Source organism: Peromyscus eremicus, chromosome 10 (assembly GCF_949786415.1).
Source record: "Peromyscus eremicus chromosome 10, PerEre_H2_v1, whole genome shotgun sequence".
NCBI classification, from domain to species: domain Eukaryota; kingdom Metazoa; phylum Chordata; class Mammalia; order Rodentia; family Cricetidae; genus Peromyscus; species Peromyscus eremicus.
The window spans coordinates 77240036-77258563 of record NC_081426.1 but is presented as its reverse complement, the minus strand read 5'-3'; the positions used below and the strand labels follow the sequence as shown (position 1 = coordinate 77258563).

General features: G+C 34.2%; 1 protein-coding gene across 1 annotated transcript in view; it reads left to right on the top strand.

The window, feature by feature from the left end:
• Uba6 (ubiquitin like modifier activating enzyme 6) overlaps positions 1-18528 on the top strand; it is a 64402-nt gene that overhangs the window by 28249 nt on the left and 17625 nt on the right. The window contains exons 15-27 of the mRNA XM_059274604.1: positions 830-897; positions 3099-3177; positions 4112-4192; positions 7766-7843; positions 9125-9306; positions 10521-10626; positions 12407-12496; positions 12589-12669; positions 13427-13555; positions 15336-15387; positions 15476-15539; positions 16484-16553; positions 18040-18111. Coding sequence (XP_059130587.1) covers positions 830-897; positions 3099-3177; positions 4112-4192; positions 7766-7843; positions 9125-9306; positions 10521-10626; positions 12407-12496; positions 12589-12669; positions 13427-13555; positions 15336-15387; positions 15476-15539; positions 16484-16553; positions 18040-18111 — 1152 coding nt within the window. The remainder of the gene's footprint in view (positions 1-829; positions 898-3098; positions 3178-4111; positions 4193-7765; positions 7844-9124; positions 9307-10520; positions 10627-12406; positions 12497-12588; positions 12670-13426; positions 13556-15335; positions 15388-15475; positions 15540-16483; positions 16554-18039; positions 18112-18528) is intronic.

The following is an 18528-nucleotide window of genomic DNA, read 5'->3' as shown; positions in this document are numbered from 1 at the left end:
AGATGGAGAATATAGGAATGATGTAAATTTAAGAGCTGTATACAATAAAAATGTTACCAGAACTAAAAACACTCAGTCTGTTACCAGAAGGAAACTGATTGGCAAAAAGTCTATACACAGTCCTCCTGTCCTTTCTTTTTGAGTTTATTTTGAATATAACATTGCACCTACACAATACCATTTTTCTGCTAACTTATTTTAAATAGATAACAAATTGATTAGTGGAAATCTGCTTAGTTACAACTCTTAACATCATATGAAATATAAATTATGTTATTAATGTAGTTATTTTACAGAGGTAAACATTTGGTTATGTGCAAATTCAAAACTTTACTTAAATGAACATATGAGTAAGGCTGTGTTCTTTTAATCGTTATTGAATTGAATTCTTCTTTGTTCTAAAAATGTTGAAACTGTCTTCCTAGATCTTTTCTTCTATCGTTATGTTTGTGGTTAAAGATGACATAAAATATATCTAGTTGGAAAGTAAGTGCAGAGTAGGTGCTTTGTTCTCAAGCTAATCGTACTGCTTATTCACATGTAACTAGAATTGAATGAGACTTCCAGAGTTTTTCTGTAGTTAGGAAAACAGATTTTGAGGTAAATTTCCTCTGAAGATTAAAAAAAATTATCCTTAGTATGGATAACTGACATGAATTACCTTGCAACAGTTCTTTTGGGTTTTCATGGTTGTTTTAAGAATATATATTAGAAACGTTTATTTTTCTATTCCCATGATTATTAAATAACTATAAGAAAAGTGGGGATTTTTTTTGTGTGTGTGTGATTTAAGTTTAATGCATAGTTACATTTTTATCTTCTCTCTAAGCTGTATCTTGAAGCAGCAGATATTGTCGAGTCCCTGGGCAGTCCTGGTCGCGAAGAGTTCCTCCCACGGTAATGCTGAAATCTGTCTTATTTTTTCTTAGTATCTCTAGAGGAATGAGAGATTGAGCACCTTTGTGTAAGCCAGTATCTGTCTTAGATGTCTCTCCTGACATTTTACTCTTGGCTTGTTTCTTCCCTGCCTAGTGGTTAAATATTACAGTAGTACCATGTCTTGTTACCACATCTGACATAGTGATAGGGAGTTTTAGATTGTATGCCATGAGAATGATTAACACATTCAAATGTCATTAGTGGAAAAAAATAGTGGAAAAGATTGCTTGCTATATGTGATTTTTTTTATGTATAAATCACCTTCCATTTGAGGCCATAAATCTTTTTCAAAACCAGTTAAAACTTTATAGAGATTTCATTATCCTAGAAAACCACATAACCTAGAGTTCTGCCTTCAGTTTAAATGAGTTAATAATTCCAAATACCTCCCATAGATTCTACTAAGAACTTTAAAACAAAATTATCTTAGCAGTTGTTTTTCTTGAATGCAGTAGTCCATCTTTATCTGTAGTTTAACTTCCTGAGATTTTACTTACCTGCAAAATACAAAAATTAGAAAATAAAAAAGTACAGAAATAACTATTGATAAATTTAAACTGCATATAGTTGTATGTATGTATGTATATATATATATATATACATACATACATACATACATACACACATTTGGTCATTATATCCAACAATATAAGTGATGACATTGCAGTTTCCTTTCAAGGCATGAATTATCCTTCTGTCTGTCCATTAATCCTTTAGAAGTTATCTCTGTTAATATCAAAGTTTCTTATGTTCACAGTAAACTTGGTGGTTGAAGTATACAGTGTGCTTCAAATGAGTTAGTAGTGATGCTGGCAGTGATACTATACCAAGGAGAAGAAAGAAAAATGCCGTCTTTATATAAAGAAAGTGAATGTTTTTATCTAAGGAAACAAAACAGTTGTACGCCGAGGTTGAAAACATTTGGTAATCGCCATGCATGGTGGCCAATGCCATAGTAAAGTAGGAAGTGCAGGAAGAAGTTCAGGACAAGCCTGGGCAGCGTAAGCAAGACCCTGCTCAGCACAACAAAAAACAGCTAAGCCAAAACCAAATAAAAAATAAATTTTAGCTGGGCAGTTGTGGCACCCACCTTTAATCCCAGTACTCAGGAGGCAGAGGCAGGTGGATCTCTGTGAGTTTGAGGCCAGCCTGGTCTACAGAGTGAGTTCCAGGACAGCCAGGGCTACGAAGAGAAACCCTGTCTCCCAAAACCAAAAAATAATAAATTTCAAAAAGAAGAAATAATCTAATCATAAAATTGCAAAGAAGGGGAAAGAAATTTGTTAATTTTCCTTTGGTATTCAGCCTAAAGAAGTTATTACCATGGTGTGTGGTGTCATACGTTTATACACGTATGTACAGTATAAAATTTAGTATACTTAGCGATCAGTATAATCCAAAGTTTAAGGCATCCACTGATGATCTTAGAATGGATCCCCTGAGTATTCTAAACTAAAAAGTCGTCTTCACTTAAGTCATTTGGATATTGGTAGGATCTTTTCTCTTTCAAGGAAGGTAGCTCTTCTCATGATTTGAGGAAAACTTTTTTATATTGAAAAAGTTGAAATAAAATACAGTCAAATCAATTCCCTCTTCCTTGTCCTTTCTCTAACTCTTCCCATGCTCCTTATTCCCTCTCAAATTGATGTCCTCTCTTGTATAATTTTCTTTATATATATGCATAAATATATAAATACAGTCTGCTCACTTAGTGTGGCAGTGTGTGTGTTTGAATTCAGTGTTGTCTACTTTGTATTAGATAACCAATGAGGGGCCTCATCCCTGGAAGCTTATTCCCCTGTTAGCAGTCATTAATTACCTCTAGTTCTTTGTTTGTGGGGTTTTTTTTTGGGGGGGGTAGGAGGGGGTTCGAGACAGGGTTTCTCTGTGTAGTTTTGGCACCTGTCCTGGATATCTTGCTGTAGACCAGGCTGACCTTGAACTCACAGAGATCTGCCTGGTTCTGTCTCCCGAGTGCTGGGATTAAAGGCATGTGGCACCACTGCCTGGCCCTTTAGTTCTTTGTTTAGGGGTGAGAAGGGATGGAGAAAACCCTTAAAACAGTATATTCTGTTTTAAAACACAATACTGAATTGTTATTAACAATAATAAAATGTATTTCTTGTATCTTTCTCTTGTGTTGGTAAATGTTTCTTCAGAGGAGATAGATATGATGCCTTACGAGCCTGCATTGGAAATACATTGTGTCAGAAGCTACACAATCTGAATGTCTTCCTAGTAAGTATGAATAAGGATGGGAATAAGTAGTTGTTCAAACTGATGTTGATTGTCAAGTTAATTTTTTAAAGTCAACTGGATCTAAATGAGTGACTGACAAATCATATAACCTCCAGAGCTTAAAATTTTACTGTCTGGCTCTCTACATAAAAGTTTACCAATTCATGATCTAAAGAATTTATGCATTTTAAAATAAAGCATGAATATAATAGCTTTCAACACTAAACAGTTCTCTAGAAGTACTTTAAAAACATGGAGATTTTTTTCTCACTAAATTAATAATGAGTAAATGTATTCTCTTTTTTAAATGTCTTAGTATATTTTGAGAGAAATTTTTCTCAAGAGCATAAAATACTCTTGGCCAGTCTTACAAATAATACTTGGTTTTAATAATCATTTTTTTGTATAAAGTAATATTTTAAAGATTAACAATTACTGTTGAGATTTTGCATGTAGATGGAACCTCTTAGAAATATTAAGTTTCAAATAATCTATTTTACTTAAAATTCTTAGAACTGCATTAAACAGACTTTGCCTTTCAGATGAGCTGACAAATGTCTAGAGTAAAGATTTGTCCTGTTCCCCAGCTCTGCGCTTCGGTGGTTTGGCTTGTTTTGTTTCTGCCATTGTTTTCTAGCCGCCGTAAAAAGGGAGCTCTGTGTTCAGCTTTTGCTAGGAGTCTTCAAATGTTTTCTGTTTAAAGAAATTATAAATAGTCTATTTTCCTTATTTGTTTTGTGCTTTCTTTAATTGAGACACTTATAAGGTGTTATAAAACCTGTAAAAGTAAAATCGACCACAAGTGAATCACAAATGGTCATTTTTTAAAATAGTATTTGTTGTAATAGCATTTAAAGAAAATTGAGTGAAAATTCTTTGTTAAGTAGATTATAGTTTTATTGTCTGACATTTATACTCCTGTTCTCTTAAATAGGTAGGATGTGGCGCCATAGGCTGTGAAATGTTAAAGAACTTTGCATTACTGGGTGTTGGTACAAGCAGAGAGAAGGGAATGGTAAGATACAAGCTTTTGAGAGTCAATGTTTATATTTCTGTTGTTGCCCTTTTTTGAGCTGTGTTTGACTGTACCAGCCTGTGTGTCAGGTAGATCGTTAAGCTGAGAACTGGAGGATTTTAATTGTTTTCTGGTCACTTTTTAAGTGACAAATTCTCTGCTTCTCGGTTCTTAACTTTCTGAAATTCTCCAAAACTGAAATGGACTTTGTTTCTTTTTGTAGTTACCATCAAGATCAAAATTAAAAGGAACCTTTGTTGTCATAGCTTTGCAAACTGAAAACCATGTTATTATTTTGTGAGACTATTGCTAATTAACATGAACATGAGATGACATTAGGAAGCTGCAGGGTACTAATACAGTTTAGATGGTGAGTTTCCAACAGTGGGAATAATACATACTTTGGTATACAGTTGAAATTCTTCCGACTGAGTTCATTGCAAAATAATGTCATATTTAAAATAGTTTCATTAGTGGTATTTTACCTTTCAGGATAAAAATTTCCATTACTGACTTCATATATTTATCTTGGTAACTAACAATGACACTACACAAGTAACTAAAGAGTATATGAGAATCTACATTTTGGCTTATTGTTCTAGTTTTAAAAAGGATTCATTATTGTCACAGCTATAGGTAGGTACATATTACAGTATCCATGCTTAGCATTACTACACTGTGCTCCATAAACCATGGGTCTAGTGGCTTAAAAGTTATTTGATTTAAAAAATAAAATTCCCTTCTTTACTGTAAACTTGTGGGTCACCTGAATGTTTTAACTGTATGGATGGTCACAGTGCTTTTAGTAGATAAAGGTCTGGACAAGAGCTGTAATGAAGAAACCTATTGACAACAGACAGCAAAATAAAGCATGTAATGTGGACAGGTTGCTGTCAGTCTCAACACAGATGTTTTTGTAACAAAACTGTAAGTGTTCATAGATACAGCCAAGATGGAAAGAAAATCCCCAGGTACCTAGAATCAAGGGAGAAATGAAACCTTTAATTAAACACAAGAGACATTTTTTTTCTCTCTTTGATGTCTAAAAGTTTTAAGTAGAAAAGGAAATCACTCACCAGAAGATAAGACTCTTAGACCATACTCTATGCTCGTGTATGGATCCAATGTTATATTGGGTAAAATTTCAAGCAGATATATTATAGAAAATTTAGGCCCGTTGAAACCACCAAAGCTCTTTAAACAGGTGTAAAATTCAGCCATAGCTGTCCAGAGCACATAGACTATGCAGAACAAACATTATCCATTGATGATTCACATTTTAAAAGATGGAACTCTGATCTGTGAGGTGACTTATGAAGTAAAGATACTTGCCGCCAAGTCTGACAACCTGATTTTCATCCTAAGGACCCACATAGTAGAAGGAGAGAACTGACTCCCACAAGTTATCTTTTCGCCTCCACATACCACCCCGGCATATACATGTCCATACAACATGAACGTACACATACACACACAGATGCACCTCACATGTATGCCCTAGTGTGGCTTGTGCATGTGCTCACACAAATAAATAACAAATATGTGTAATTAAAAAAAAAAATTAACGGCAGTAGAGAACCACTTCATAGAAGAATCAGCCATCACAAAGGAATGAAGCCCCCTGAGACATATAAAAAAGGAATACTTTAGGTAATAGAAAAATTTACATATGAAAAAAATCTTTAAATGTAAAGACAAAGATACAAAGAAGTAAGAACACAAGAAAAAAAGGGCATTGACAACTTTTCCAAAATATATTCTGAACAATTAGTAGACTTAACAACCAGATGTGATGATAGTGAAGTTGTCGGGGTACAGGAAGAGGTTCCAGAAGAGACATCTGAGTAACAGGCAGGACAAGACAGTGATGGAGGTTAGTTTTATAATGAGAGGGAAAACGACTGTCAGCCTGCATTTCTGCATTTAATTGTCTTTCAAGAAGGGCAACGTACAGGTTTGTGACCTGTAAATGAAGGATAAGCCATGAAATTTGTGGACATTCAACTTAGATTCAAGTATGTGAAATGATTTATTTTTAAAAATCTCTGAATAATTACTGATTTAAAATTGGGAAAATTATTTTTAAAAATCTTACTAAAGTGTTTAGTTAGAACATGGAAAATTTAGATAACTTAATTAAAACTAATTTTAGAATTGTTTTTCTGTATGGGGAATTAAACCTCGGTCCTTGAGCATGCTGTTCAAATCCCACAAAGCTAACTCCCCTCCCCATTTTTTTCCTTTGAGATAGTGCCTTCCTGAGTTGCCGAGGCTGCCCTTAAATTTACTTTGTAGTTTAGGCAGGCCTGGTAATAAAAATCCTTCTGCCTCATTCTCCACAGAAGCTGAGATTTCTAGAAGAGAAGTGATATGTTCCAAAAGTTGGAACTACATAAAAATGTTTAACTTACAAACCTACCATGAAAACTTGGTCGGTCTAGTAGAAGACAAAGTGGAAAGAATAAAAAGGCAGGATTTCAGGAAACAAAAGGGCAAAACATTAATCACAGTGATTAGTGAGGAGGTATTGTGAACTTTCATAAGACAGCGTCTGTTTAGCTTTGTGTTGGTCTTCGTCACTAACAAGCACCTGAGAGAAACATTCAGATGAAGGAAGATGTGTTCTGGTCATGGTTTTAGAGGTTTCTGTCCCCAACCTCTTGACTCTATCACTGTAGGCTTACAGTGAAGCAAGCATCGTGGGGGGAATATCCTAAAGCTTCCCACCTCATGGAAGCTCAGAATCAAAGACACAGTGAACCTTTTTGCAGACATTGTGTCCCAACCCTGCTATTTGTAGTTGTTAAATTGAAAGAGATACCCTCTAACATAAAATTCCACAAAAAAGCCGAGTGGTGGTGGCGCACGCCTTTAATCCCAGCACTCGGGAGGCAGAGGCAGGCGGATCTCTGTGAGTTCGAGGCCAGCCTGGGCTACCAAGTGAGTCCCAGAAAAGGCGCAAAGCTACACAGAGAAACCCTGTCTCGGACAAAAAAAAAAAAAAAAAAAAAAAAATTTCTGCAAAAAAGGTAGGCGCATACCTCAGAAAAATTACTAAACGAAAACCAATGTGTGAACACTAACCAACACCTGGAACTGGAACCCGTGCTGAGCAGTACTGTACTTAGGCCAGTCTTCTTCAGTCTAGTTGAGTAGCACATACATATTCAATACTCTGCACATTAGTTTGGCTCTTTTTGTTTTCTTTCATTTTATAGAATTAAGAGTCTAAGCTTTCTTAAGGGGCTAAATTGCAAATACTTTAGGCCTATAGGTCAAATGTTACAGCTAGTTGACTCTGCCCTGAGAACATGCAAACAGCCACAGACATAAAAATTATTTTAAAAAATACTCAACTACTTTGTAGTTTAAAGATCCTGCCTTAGTTGGACTATGCTTGTTGACTAAACATTAATTGGAATTAAATCTAACAGTGATAGCACATTATTGGCAATCATTCAGAATTTTATTTTTGTAATGACTTTTACTAGAAAAAATAATTTGAGGGTACTGTTTCAGTCATAGTGAAAAATGCAAAGCAGATTTATTTGTTTTGTTCTCCTCTGATACAAGGTTACAGTTACAGATCCTGACTTGATAGAAAAATCCAACCTAAACAGACAGTTCCTGTTTCGACCTCATCACATCCAGGTTTGTCATTGTTTTCTTCTTCTAAATAGGTAATGGTTGCTGAGGGCTTCCGCCCTTTGTTAGACTCTTAAGAGAAAGAACGAAGTGTTCTTTGGGAAGAACAAAATTGGAGAAAATCAGAAGTTATCTTTTATACATAATAAAGTTGGTTTTTGCATTGATTTTTGGATATTAATATTTGAGTTGCAAAACATGAATAGTACTTTTCATTTTGTCATCACCAAAGTATGTTTCCATGAACAAGTTCTTTAATTGGAGGTTTTAACAAAGCACACACTTTAACTCTGCTTTTTGTTTTAGAGCAGGCCAGGTTTAGTGTTTAAAATTGCCGTACTATTTTTATTTAACATCCCCTTTTATTGTAAAAGACTACTTAGTTTTCTCAAAGATCAAAATGTTTAAATCAGAAAAAGAAACAAGCAGTGCATGGTAGCCTATTCCTTTAATCAGTGTACTCAAGGGCAGAGGCAGGTAGATCTCTTGAGTTCCAAGCCAGCCTGGTCTACAAGTGAGTAATGGGCTGGCGATAGTTCCATGGTGAAACCCTGTATCAGAAAACAGTGCGGAAAAGAAAGAAATATGTTCATCAAAAGCATGTGCTTTAGGTTTCAATTTTTCCCTTGTATTGTCAACTCATTGTCAGCCGTAGGACATGAAGTTTAGGCATGTTATGAACAAGAAGAGACTACATCAGGTGTCTTAGTTAACCTGATAGCCTCTTATATAAACACAGAGGACATGACATTGGAGCCTCTTGTGAAGTAAAATATCCTATTAAAACAGTTCATTTTGTGTGTTATCTCTAGATGAACAATGAAGACCTATCTATAAATTTCCTGAGTTCTAAGAGTTTCTGACTTTGTTCTTAGAGTAAGAAATAAAACATGTTATAATTGAGCTAGGAGAGACAGAAAGACCATTAAATCAGATGCACAAATTTGGAGGATGCTAAAGGATGTAGATTCAGAGCCAGTATTCAAAATGAACCTTTAGAGCACCTGAAATGACAAAATAATTCAGTGATGGCTTAACCTTTAATTAAAAAAAAAAGAATTATTTTTAAGTCTTAACTAGTATTTTTTAATATTTTAAAATCTCAAAAGCACTTTGCTACACAATGAAGGTTGTTTAGATTGTTAATATGTAAACTGTTTGAGCTAGTTTCATTACCTTGCTATCACCTCATAGATCTTCCAAATGGTTAGTATATGTAAATTCAGTCATAGTTCATCTTTTCTGTTTAACATTTATTCCTTCTGTTTTTATTTGTTACTTGTTTAGAAACCTAAAAGCTATACTGCTGCTGAAGCAACTCTGAAAATAAATCCTCAATTAAAAATAGATGCACATCTGAACAAAGTTTGTCCAGCCACTGAGAGTATATACAGTGATGAATTTTATACTAAGCAAGATATCATTATTACAGCACTAGATAATGTGGAAGCCAGGAGATATGTAGACAGGTATGTTCTTGAAATTCCAGTGCATAAAGAACTACTTTCATTTTTATTTTTGTTTTTCACCCTCACTTTTTGAAAAACTACCAAATTTTCTGATTATTTTTTTATGTCACTCTAATAGTACTACTCAAATTCAAGCATGCTGATGATTTCCTATTATACTGAGAAAAATTAAATATTGATAAAACAGCATGAATGTTTTTCATGCAATACGTACCGCCTGGCCATTGCTCCCACTTTAAATGTGCACAGTCTTCCCTGGCTCTCCTTATTCTAGCTGTCGATGCCTTCTTTAGGTTCTTCAGAGACCTTTTTACCTGAGGAACGAAATTGGTTTTTGGCCTCAGGAAATTGTACTTCTATCCCTCCAAAATTCTTCTCCCCAAATATACCTGCCTGTTCTTTCCTTTAAGCCATTCCCTCATCTTTCAGTTTCATCCTAAGTGTCTTTCTTCAAACAGATGTTATCTGCCTTTCTTAATACTTTTTCATTGTGGCACTTATTTTTTTTTACATATGTGTTTACTTAATGTTTGTTTCTTTACTAAATCTTTCATCCAGAGACCATTTGTTTTCCACCACTATATCTTCAGTGCCAATCATCTGATTTCATTCAATGTGATTTATGAAATCAGTCATTGAATGAATCATTATATGACTACAATGTTAATATACTAGAGCATTTGTCAGAGAAGATTTACCAGTTGAGAAATGAGAAAGAAGACAAATTTTGAGCAGAAGAAAGAAAAAAATAATAATTGCATTTATTGTTGGGTGTTTTTGTGTTAGAGGGGCTGTGTACAAAAAATTTAAGAAAAACATGACTAATGAAAGTAGTTACTACTGCTTGGAATAAAGGCTGATTGAGAAAATATAGTGTGGTAGAACTTATAGTGAGTCAGAAAATAACCAAATAATAAATAGAAAGAAAGTGAAGAAAGAATAACATAGTTAATAATTAAGGTGAAAAAACCCCAGGATTTGGGGGTAGTAAGTGGAAAGAAACAAAGTTTTAGGTTGGACAATAGATTTTACATATGTCATAGGGCTAGGAAGTAGGACTGTTACGTGGGTCATGTTCTGTTTCCTACAACACTGCGTTCAGAAATTATCAGCATGTGGAATATTAAATACAGAAGTAGCTGTCCTCCGTTTACCTTTTATTGCTCACTTTTGTGGTTTGTTTGTTTTTTTTCACATATTTTGTCTCCAAACAGCCGTTGCTTAGCAAACCTCCGGCCTCTCCTAGATTCTGGAACAATGGGCACAAAGGGACACACTGAAATTATTGTACCTCAGTTGACTGAATCTTATAACAGTCACGTAAGTCGGTATATTAAAAAAATGTCTGTCTTTTTATGTCATAATTTTTGTCTCCATTGAGGAATCAGTAAATTTGCTTCACTTTATTAATTTTGGTTTTCACTATCTATGTGCATCTGCGTTTTTAAGTATGTTGACACAGGATTTCAGTGTGTGTTCAGGGTGCAAGGGGCACACCTGTGTGAAGGCCAGGGTTCAATGTCAGGTATCCTCCTCTGTTGGACTCTTACTTTTGAGACAAGGTACTGGCCAGCAAATGCCAGGGATGCCCCCGACCCCCAACCCTCCACCTCTGCCTCTCCTGTGCTGGATTACAAGCACATACCTCCACACACGCTTTTACATGGTGCTTGAGAGCAGATGTAGGTCCTCAGGCTTACCCAGCTAACAGTCTACGAACTGAGCCATTTCTTTGGTCCCTACATACAATTTTTAGAAATCATCAAAAAAAATTTTGTCTTTCCTGGAGTAGTCTTTACTGTTTTTTAGAACTTTTAAGTTTTCTAACACCCCTAGAGTTCAAAACGCTTTTAGGAGCAATTAAACTTTTGTACTGAAAACAGAGCTGTCACCAAAGACTTGGAATCATAATCCATTTGCTGATCTTTTGGTTTTATTGTGTAAGATAATTAGCTGGCATATAAAGAATGAAGATTACAAGTCTAATAGCTGTGTACTCATTTCTAATATTTATCTTCATTAAGAATTTATGACCCAGCATGCATTATTAGAAATATATGTGAAACCTGGTAAATAAACTTGGTAATTTACCAAGAATCTACCTGAAAAAGATTCTTGAGAGAGAGAGAGACAGAGAGAGAGAGAGACAGAGACAGAGAGAGAGACAGAGAGAGAGAGAGAGAATGAATTTTAAATAGATGATAAAATGTAAAATTTTGACCCCCATAAATGATTTTACAATATTGCTAAAGTTGAGACTGTTAGTCTAGGAAATAATTGTATCCTTTATTATTTTAAAATGGACAATTCAAGTAAAATAATTCAAGGTATATGGTTTTTATAAGTATCATTGTCCCTTGATTTGAAGAGTATGTTTCAGTTAGTAAGTTTTTTAATTCTTAGGGTTCACTGTTTACCCATTTTCTTTTATGAAATACATTGATACATTTAATGATGATAATGTAATAGATTAAACTGTTTAATTAGTGTATTAAACGGGAGGGAAATGATGATATGCAAAATTTCATGGGAAGATTTACACAGTAGGGAATTCTTACATTTGCTAAAATTTCTCCTAGTTTTTTATTTCAAATTCTTGTAAAACAATTTAATATTCTTAATAGTGTTCCTCTTTGAATTTAAATAGTTACTGGTAGCTCATAAATCAGCAAATTAAAGTAGATATCTCTAAGTTAAAAGGGCATAAATTGAGTCATTTTTGACTGAATAAACCAGTAAGCCTAGGCTGTAAACACAGCCTCTAATAGACAAGGAGATCTTGAGTGGTGCTTCTCTAGTGAGACACCTTACTCATTCTCCATTTATTTAATATCTATTTTCTCTAGGAAACTACAACTACAAAGAGTCTTATTCTCAAATGTTTTTCTTCATGTAGAGACCTGGAATATGCTAAGAACTTATAATAAGGATTCTTGAATCACTTTCCAAAGTAAAAAGTAATGTTATAAAATTTTACATGTCACCTGAACTTTAGAGAAGAAAACAATGAATAGTGTGTGGTGATCTGCCATTAGGACTTTCTGCCACGCCACACCAGTACCCAGCAGTAAATAATACTGAGATTTTTATTTTTCAATAGCGGGACCCCCCAGAGGAGGAAATACCATTTTGTACTCTGAAGTCCTTTCCAGCTGCTATTGAACATACTATCCAGTGGGCAAGAGACAAGGTGAAAGTTCTTAATGACTTCATCCTCTCTGAATTAGAAAAGGCCATATTATAACTTCTAAATATACCTGTAACTCTGTTTTTCCTTTACAGTTTGAAAGTTCCTTTTCCCATAAGCCTTCATTGTTTAACAAATTTTGGCAAGCTTATCCTTCTGCAGAAGACGTCTTACAGGTAAAGGTTAATGCCTTTTACTACAGACTTAATCCTTTATGTCCTTATAACCTTGTTTCTAGTTACCTAAAAATGTGAAAACCTTCCTGCAGAAATAAGAGTGGTCCAATTGATCACAGTGAAATGTTACTGGGAATCCTGAAATTAGGTCACTGACAGCCTTTTTTAAAAAAATTAAATTGAATTGTATGCCATTGTCACTGTTTTACCTTAAAATGTTAGTTTTTGTTGTTCAACCCAGTGAGAGCAATAGGTAATCAAAGGGTTTGGTAAACTCTTGGGGAAAAAGTTCAGATTAATTCAAGTGAAAATAATCATTTCTGGACAGTAATCTCATTGCTCTCATAATAAGGTCAACTTCAAAGATACTGCCTTGCATTTTTTGATCATATACAACTGAAAAGGTAAATTTTATATTAACTATTATCCTATAATAGATAATAGGTCCTCATATACTAAGGACCTCTTTTGTACTTAGGAAAACATGAAGGTATGTCATGAATTAAGAAACTTAAAATCTGAAATTTCATTTGCTATCCCCTCCTATTCTTCATTCAAAATGAAAAAAAAAAATGAAGAAAAAAAAAAACACCAAAAGAATGAAAGATAAGGGCTTGTGGCACAAAAAAAAAAAAAAAAAAAAGTGAAAATACTAAGCCTGTGAGTCCATCTTTCAGGCTTTGACTCATACTTTTGGAATGTGTATATGCTTGTAATTGAAAGTGTTTAATTTTTCTTTGTTTTCCTTTTATTCTAGAAGATACAAAATGGACAGAGTTTAGAAGGCTGTTTTCAAGTTATTAAGCTACTTAGCAGAAGACCCAGAAATTGGTCCCAGTGTGTAGAATTAGCAAGACTAAAGTTTGAAAAATATTTTAACCATAAGGTAGGTATACATTCTAAGACATTAAGCAAAGATCTGTCCTTGGCCTATTTATTTATTACTAATGTCCCTGTCTTAAAGTATCTGTTGTTTTCTTACACCCAGCCTTTCACAAGTAAATAGTTAGCTGAGTGTAAAGGCTAGGCATTGACTAGTTTCTCTTTGAATGTTACTAATTAAAACATTTAGCTTTACTTACTGGCTTGATTGTCAGCTGACCCTAGCTACAAAGTTGGGTTTTAGACAGATAAATTTTTTCTCTAGGTAATAAGAATGCATTCATTAAGAAGCTTATTCAGAATAGAAACAAGAGACTAATAATTCAGATGGAAATTTTGTTCGAATTTTGCCTTTTCCAAACATAACTCATAAACACATCTTATGTGTTTTCTTTGTCTGAAAATCTAAACGATTAAGAAGTACATTGCAGGGTTGGGGGAGATTTAGCTCAGTGGTAGGCCCTGGGTTCGGTCCTCAGCTCTGAAAAAAAAAAAAAAAAAGTGCATTGCACAGTGTAGTGGTAGTCATCAAATAAGCTAATCCATATAAAGCATTTAGGATAGGCCAAGGCATGTATTCAGTAATAATACCTGTTATTCTTGATTGCAGTCACATAGCTAACAGACTGTACTTTGTTAATCCCTCCCTCAGGCCCTTACCTTATACGTTCATCTTTTAAAAACAATCTTTGAGGGCTGGAGAGATGGCTCAGAGGTTAAGAGCACTGACTGTTCTTCCAGAGGTCCCGAGTTCAATTCCCAGCAACCACATGGTGGCTCACAACCATCTATAATGAGATTTAGTGCCCTCTTCTGGTGTGCAGACATACATACAAACAGAACACTGTACACATAATAAATAAATAAATCTTTAAAAAAAAAAAACAGTCTTTGAGTACACGTGTGTTTTCTTCCTGCATGATTTGCTTTTTAGAGAAATGGTCTAAGCTCACATCTCACCAGGAGATAGGACTTCTTTCCTTCATATTCCACCTGTTTTTATCATAATTATCAGTGGCCTTTTGTTTCTCTTTGCTCTTTTTAGTTTATATCTTTTGTGATTGTGTTTTTGTTTGGTTGGGATTTTATTTTTATTATTACATTTTTAATTACTTGTTTTGTAGAAGTATTGCTCATGTCACAATACTCATGTGGAAGTTAAAAGGCAAATTACAGGAATCATTTCCATCCACCATATGGGTTCTAGGGATCAAATTCAGGTTATTATGCTTGGCAGTAAGTAGCTTTACCTGCTGAGCATCAACCCTGTTTTATTATCATCATCATCATTATTATTATTATTAAAAAAATGAACCATGGAAATAAAAGAGTATAATGTCCATAGTAATCATTATTTACCTTTTACCTAGATTTAAGCATTAGTTTACAGATCTGTATCATATCTCACCCTCTTCCAATCACATCTTAAGTATATAATTTTGAAATGCTGAATGCAATTTGTTTTTATATTTATTCTAAGAGTTAGCTCTTAGAATAAAGCAGAATTATGACTAAAATATGCCATTTGTACAATAGGAATGAAGTAGTCAATATTCATTCATGTTTGTTATAAGAAAGCTAAAACAGCAGGACAGGAGAAAACATAAACTGATTTGTGCGTGGCTACAAGACCTCACTGTGTTATCTTTTCAGTTTGTTTTGTTTGATTTATGAATCCTGAGCAAATATGAGCAAAGCTTATATTTTTTAACTTCAGGGTTTTTTCTTCAGATAGCAACAAAGAGCAGGGAATTTTTTTTTCATTCTTCCTTTTCCTTTTTTAGGCTCTACAACTTCTTCACTGTTTCCCTCTTGACACACGATTAAAAGATGGCAGTGAGTATAAGTATTGAGAAGAAATTATAATGTAACATACTGGATATGACCAATATTTATTGAAAACAATATTTTATCTTTTTACCAGGTTTGTTTTGGCAGTCACCAAAAAGGCCGCCTTCTCCAATAAAATTTGATTTAAATGAAACTTTGTAAGTATATGTGTATATTTTCACTGTAAATTTCTTAGCTGGACACTACAGGGTCTTCAGTGTTAAATGATTGAAACTCTTAATTCCAAAGTTAACAAATCATTCTGGTCAAAAGAGCCCGCCACATCTTTCCACACAAATGTGCATCCATTCATTTACATGGTAAATAACTATTCTTTGTAATATCTACTCCATAAAAAAAACCAAGTCACCCCTACCTTTGCCCATAAGAAAATAAAATGATAATAAATGTTCTTACACTAACTAAAGCTAAAGATGCTTTACTTAAGGTGGAAAATTCAATTAATACTAGCTGCCTAAATTAATCCAGGTACTGTTTTAGCTTGTCTCTGTGTGGATGCCTGTATGTGTACACTGCTTTCAGATTCACACTTAATTGTGTATATTCTCATCAGACACTTAGCTTACCTTCACTAATCTTGTCTTCTACAAATGGCACTTTGCTTAATTTTCCTGTCGATTGCTTGGTTCAGAACTTGAGTTACATTATCATAAATTGCCTTTCTGATACGACATACCCGTTTTTGTTTTTAAGTAAATTATTTTGCTTGGTTCAAACCTAGTGTATTCTCATTCATACCTGATACATGTTTTCTCATAAATTAAAAGGACTTTTCTCCAAGTATTCTAATAGTTTTTACTCACTTTTCTCTTCATAGTATTGCTAGTTACTACTTGAATATTATGAATGTTTTTGATAAACATTTTTGTATCAAAAGAAAATTTGGTATTTTCTTCTATATTGTTTTAGTCTAGACAAGAATTTCATTGTCTTAACTTTAAAAATGGTAAAAATTATTATGAAATAAAAGTTCTTTAAATGTAACTCTTAAGTGTTAATACAAAGGTTGTATTTCCTGTTGACTTAAATATCTTCTTTAAAACTGCCATTCAAACTGCTTTTTTTGTTTTCATTTCAAAAGGCATCTCAGTTTTCTTCAGAGTGCTGCAAAATTATACGCTACAGTATATTGCATTCCATTTTCAGAAAAGGTAAGGTACTGTTCACGCCCTAGCAAGTGATTCAAAACCCAGGTTGAATTGGTTGGTAGCATCGAAATGTGTTTTTAGATCTCAAGAGTCATTCTTTTGTTTGTTTGGTTCATACGTGAGCTCACCTAGCTGAGGCTTGTCCAGAATCCACTGTGTAGCTAGAACTCGCCCTGAGCTCCACATCTTCCTGCTTCACCTCCTAAGTGCTTGGATTATAGGCATGTACCTTCATGCCCAGCTAGAATCATTCTTTTGCATTGAAAGAGAAAACGTTTTATTTTATTGTGTTATTGTCCGTTCTAACTTGCAAAAGCTGGCTACTGATTGCAGTACTGGTAAATAGAAAATATTAATTTTTCTTTCTGAATTTAAATGCTGAAATAATATTTAGGAAAAACAATCATACTTAAGTAATAAAAGTATTTATTACCTGCTTACCTATTTCTGTTATCCTAAGTTGCTCTGAACTAGAAATCATGAGCCATTACATAGCATTTAAAAATGCTTCTTAGAGCTAGATTCTCTTCTTTTCTCTTTGTCTCTTTTAGTGTTAGTTTTCATACATTTTCAGAAATCTAAGAGTTCTCTTATTTTGATTTTCGTACCTTAGAATCATACTCACTCTCTTAGACATCGTCTTTTTTGAGTCCTATCCAACAGGTTCGTTAGAGTTTTGTGAGACAGCACATGTGCATAAGTTAGCTTTCTCTTTAAATACATGTTAGAGTTATGTAAATTCTGCCTTCAAGTAAACTGATTAGAGAAGTAGAAAAAGGTCTTAGTTTTTGTCATTATCCTGTTTAAAATAGGGTTTTATTAGTAACTACACAAACTCTCCAAGACTAGCTTCAATTTCCGGATCTTCAGCCTTTTAGCTGTTGAAATTACAGATGTATGCTACCGAATCTGGATCTGTATTTAACATTTAATATGCCTATTTTAGATGAATCTTTCTGATAACTACCACATAAAGGTCTAGGAATAAGTAATGGTATTCAGTCTTGTGTTACAAGTCCTAACTAGCCTCAAAAGCAGTCTGTTTTTCATAGGTGCTTTCTAGTAGTAAATGTAGATGCAGGTTCATCTAGTTCAACTTGAACCATTATTGTTTTGCTTCTCAGTGTATGAATTTGATTATACATTAGAACATAACTCGGGAAAGGTAAACCTTAGACACTGAGGATATAGGAATATGGTCCCTTTTTTAAAATTTGCAGAAAGAACAAAAATTTAAAGCTTGTTAACTAATAAGTACATTTTTACTCCAAGCCTCCTTTCCCCCAATAGCCTTTATGGCTGATAATTCTGACACAGTGGAGGTAAATGTTTCAAATGGTTATAAATACATGAGTGATATATTGCTTAATTAAGTTGCTAAATAGTTAATGTGATAAAAGGACCTTTTTTAATAGTTTTTAATCTCAGATTCAGAGTTCAAAGAAATGTGTTGATAAAATTAACTTTTTTTTTTTTTTTAATAAATCAGGACTTATCAATGGATACCCTCATGGATATTGTTTCAGAAGTTAAAATTCAGGAATTCAAACCTTCCAACAAGGTAAGATAGAAGTCCCTTCATTCAGCTAGCTAGTGGTTATTAAGCTGCAGCTTATAGCAAATCTCACTCTTAGCCTGGATAATACCGTAATGAACAGTCTTTGTCCTTAAGGACATTTTATTCCAAAGAGGAGATGGGCTATAAACAGAAATGCACCCAGAGGCTGCCTAGCTGACCTGCCGCTTGGGCTGGTGTTGAACAGACAGAAGCAGCTCCTAGCCTTAGTCAGAGAAACCTGTCCTTACAGTGAATGGTGGTAAATACAGGCAGAAGCAGGAAACGCTGTCAGTGATTGTAAGAATGCAGGCTTTAATGAAGCGGTAGTAGCTAATAAGACAGATGAGACAGAACTGGGTTCTCTGTACATGTCGCTGAGGTCCTGACAGAATTTCTCAGGGAGATTGGACGGAGCTTGAG